This window comes from Myotis brandtii, unplaced genomic scaffold (genome assembly GCF_000412655.1).
Source record: "Myotis brandtii unplaced genomic scaffold, ASM41265v1 scaffold265, whole genome shotgun sequence".
NCBI classification, from domain to species: Eukaryota; Metazoa; Chordata; class Mammalia; order Chiroptera; family Vespertilionidae; genus Myotis; species Myotis brandtii.
The window spans coordinates 323,822-326,614 of NW_005360086.1; the positions used below are offsets into that span (position 1 = coordinate 323,822).

General features: G+C 59.0%; 2 protein-coding genes across 2 annotated transcripts in view; both read right to left on the reverse strand.

Annotated features, from left to right (window-relative positions):
* GIP (gastric inhibitory polypeptide) overlaps positions 1-1,479 on the reverse strand; it is a 4,390-nt gene extending 2,911 nt beyond the window's left edge. Inside the window, exon 1 of the mRNA XM_005868139.2 lies at positions 329-1,479. Within this exon, the coding sequence (XP_005868201.1) occupies positions 329-411 (83 nt within the window). The 5' untranslated portion in view covers positions 412-1,479. The remainder of the gene's footprint in view (positions 1-328) is intronic.
* SNF8 (SNF8, ESCRT-II complex subunit) overlaps positions 1-1,971 on the reverse strand; it is an 18,369-nt gene extending 16,398 nt beyond the window's left edge. The window contains exon 1 of the mRNA XM_014541148.1: positions 1,966-1,971. The gene's annotated coding sequence lies outside the window, so the exon portion shown is untranslated. The remainder of the gene's footprint in view (positions 1-1,965) is intronic.
* Positions 1,972-2,793: the final 822 nt, after the last annotated feature.

Sequence of the window (2,793 nt, forward strand, 5' to 3'; positions counted from 1 at the left end):
CCTCCATCTGTGCAGGGGGGGGGGGGGGTTGGTCCTTTATCAAGTTAGATGAGCCAAGGCTCGCCTGAATGAATGGTTAAGGGAGATGTTGTCATCTGCTTCAGAAGCTTAGCCACTGAGAAGGCCTTCCAGAGGCCTAACCAGTAGCTCCTGAGAAATACTCTCTGCGTCTGCCCTCGCTCTGCACTCAGACGGCTGGTGGCAGGTTTTCCCCTGGAGCTTCTTTCCTCTTGGCCCAGGATTCCGTCCTTTCTCACGCCGCCAAGACCAGAGCCGTGTCCTCCCCCAGCCCCCTCCGCAGCAGCGGGCCCCTCCCTCCTCTCCCCACCTGGAAGGACTCTCTTCCTTGTCTCCTCGCACCACTGCCAGGAGCAGGGACACCAGCAGCAGAGAGATCTTCATGGCCACCATCTTCCAAGGGTTATTCCTGAGCTAAGAGAGAGCAGGAGCAGGATGAGGGGGTGGCACGGTGTGAGGGAGCCGTCAGCATGCCTCAGAGCCGTGGGGGTGCTGAAAGCTGGGGGGCACTGAGTCCTGTGGTTTGGAGTTTTGCTAAGAGGCCGGAGCAGGGTCTTAGGGAGGGTGGGGAGGGCATGGGCAATACAGCTAGCAACTAGAAGGAACAAGGAGTCTGGCCGAGAGGTGAGCCTTCTTTTTGTTTTGTGTTTAAGTGGAGAGTGAGGGGCGGGGGGTGGGGGGTGCTCCAGGCAGGAGAAAGCAGCGGGACCTGTGTGCCTGGACAGCCCCCCTTCCCGGCTCAGTGGCTAGACATCATAGGCATGTGGTTTGGCAGGATTCTCCCCGCAGAGCCCTCCAGAGTTCATACCAGCCAGCCTCCCAGCTCTCAAACTGGCTTGTCACCTAAATCATCACAGCTCTCTCGCCCGAAGTGAAAACCACACGAGGAACCATCCCCTTCTGCCTTCTCCGACTTCACTCTCTCCTCCCAGGGAAGTTCTTTCTGAGGTCTGACCACTCTACTTAGGCCTGGCCCCCGGCTTCGTCCGGGGCGGGGGGGGGGGGGTGGGGGTCATCAGTACAGGAAGAACAGTAAGTCACCTTCCTCCCAGGCCCTAAAAACCAAAGCTAGGCTAGACATGTGCGGCTGCAAGACCTCGCCTCCCTGCCTTCGTCACCTGGGGCTTAAAGCGCCATCCGCACCCCCGTCTTATTTCCTATGGAGAGGAAAAGCAACGGGGTGCCAGGGTGCTGAGCCCCTCGGGGTCCCCGGTCCACCTCCCTCCAGCGCCCCTGTCCCAGCTGCTCTCTTACCAGTTGTCCTTTCCAGGGCTCCCAGAAGGGCAGCGGGTCTCTTCCTCTTGCTTCTGGCCCGGCGGAGCCTGCCTCAGTGACTTCTGCCCGCTGCCTTTATATCCAGGCCCCGCAGACCCTCTGATTAGCCTAAAAGCATCTTATCTCAAGAAATTAAGCCCACAGCTCCTGCCACATTAAGTCCATTTTACACGCAATAAAGTTTCCCTTTCCACCTGAACTATGCTAATTGGTGATTAACATTTGGGTATATCCAGCGCTGTCTGGAGCCTGCCCACGGGTAGGGTGCCTTAAGTGCCCCCTTTGTACTTCCCCCTCCCCCCTTTTGGGCCCAGGGCCCAGTATTCTTCTACCCCCCTACCCCCCCATTTCTTTTGCTGGTGTCCTCAGTTAGAAAGGGTGCCCTCAGGGAGGGCAGACTTGGGGAGGGTGGCACTAGCTGGGGAAGGAAGACACTCTCAAAGGCAATAGGCTACTTCTGGTGGGAGAGGGTGGGGTGCAGCCATTTGAACCCCAGCTCTGGCTAGTGGCCTACAGCGTTGGCCATGTGGCAGTGTCCCCGTTGCGATACATAGGAGGGTGTCCCAGCTGGCTGGGGGAGACTGGGACATCAGGGCGGTGGACGGAGGGAATGGGAAGGATGGAGGTTCCCTGGTGGAGCTGGGGGAGCTGAGCACTTACACTCAAGCTGACTTTCTTCTTGGGGGCAGGGGAGAGCAGCGAAGGAGGCCCACTTACCCCGTGGGAACTTAGAGGGAGATGGAGCAGCTACAACTCTATTATCTATAAAGGTTTTTAAGATCTAATCCTGTCTCTTCAAATGCCCTATCTCCTATCCAAGAGAAGTCTGTGGTCCTGTCTCTGCCGTCAGACTGGGGACCCTGAGGCCATGCTGAGCCATCCTTCAGACGGGAGGGCTCTCCAGGCCTGGGGCTGGTCTCCCTGGGGGACAGGGGGCTCTCTGAGCGCAGGGGTGTGAACCAGGTGTGTGCGCAGGGGCTGCACCTTCTCCGTCCTCCAGAGGCATCCTGAGGCTGAGGCTGGGTCTGCCCCTCAGACTGAAGACTCACGGGGGTGCTCCCTCTGCCTCTCTCCAAGTCCTTGGCGCCTGGCTCTGTCCACAGGGGCTCAGCCTAGCAAGCCCAGAACTCAGACTGCATTTTGGGTAGGTCCCCAAAGCCTTCTTTCCTGGCTCTCCCTTCTCCACTTGCCCTGGGTACTAGGAGCCTCACCACTGAGCCCCTGCTCTGCCTGCTGGCTCCAGGGCCTCATAAAGGCCACTTTCTTTCCAGGTGAACGCCCCTGCCTGGGGCAGCTTCAGCGTGAGGTTAAGTGCTTGTGTGGGATGAGAGGTAACTGGGCCAGGAGGGCCACTCACCTCTGCTTCCCAGAAACCTTGCCGCCCACCACCCATCTCCCACCACCGAGAGGAACTGCGCTCTGGGCAAGCTCTCCAAACCCCATCTCCCAGCGACCCACGGGCAGAGACGAGACATCCATTCAGACTCGGCCTCCAGAGGT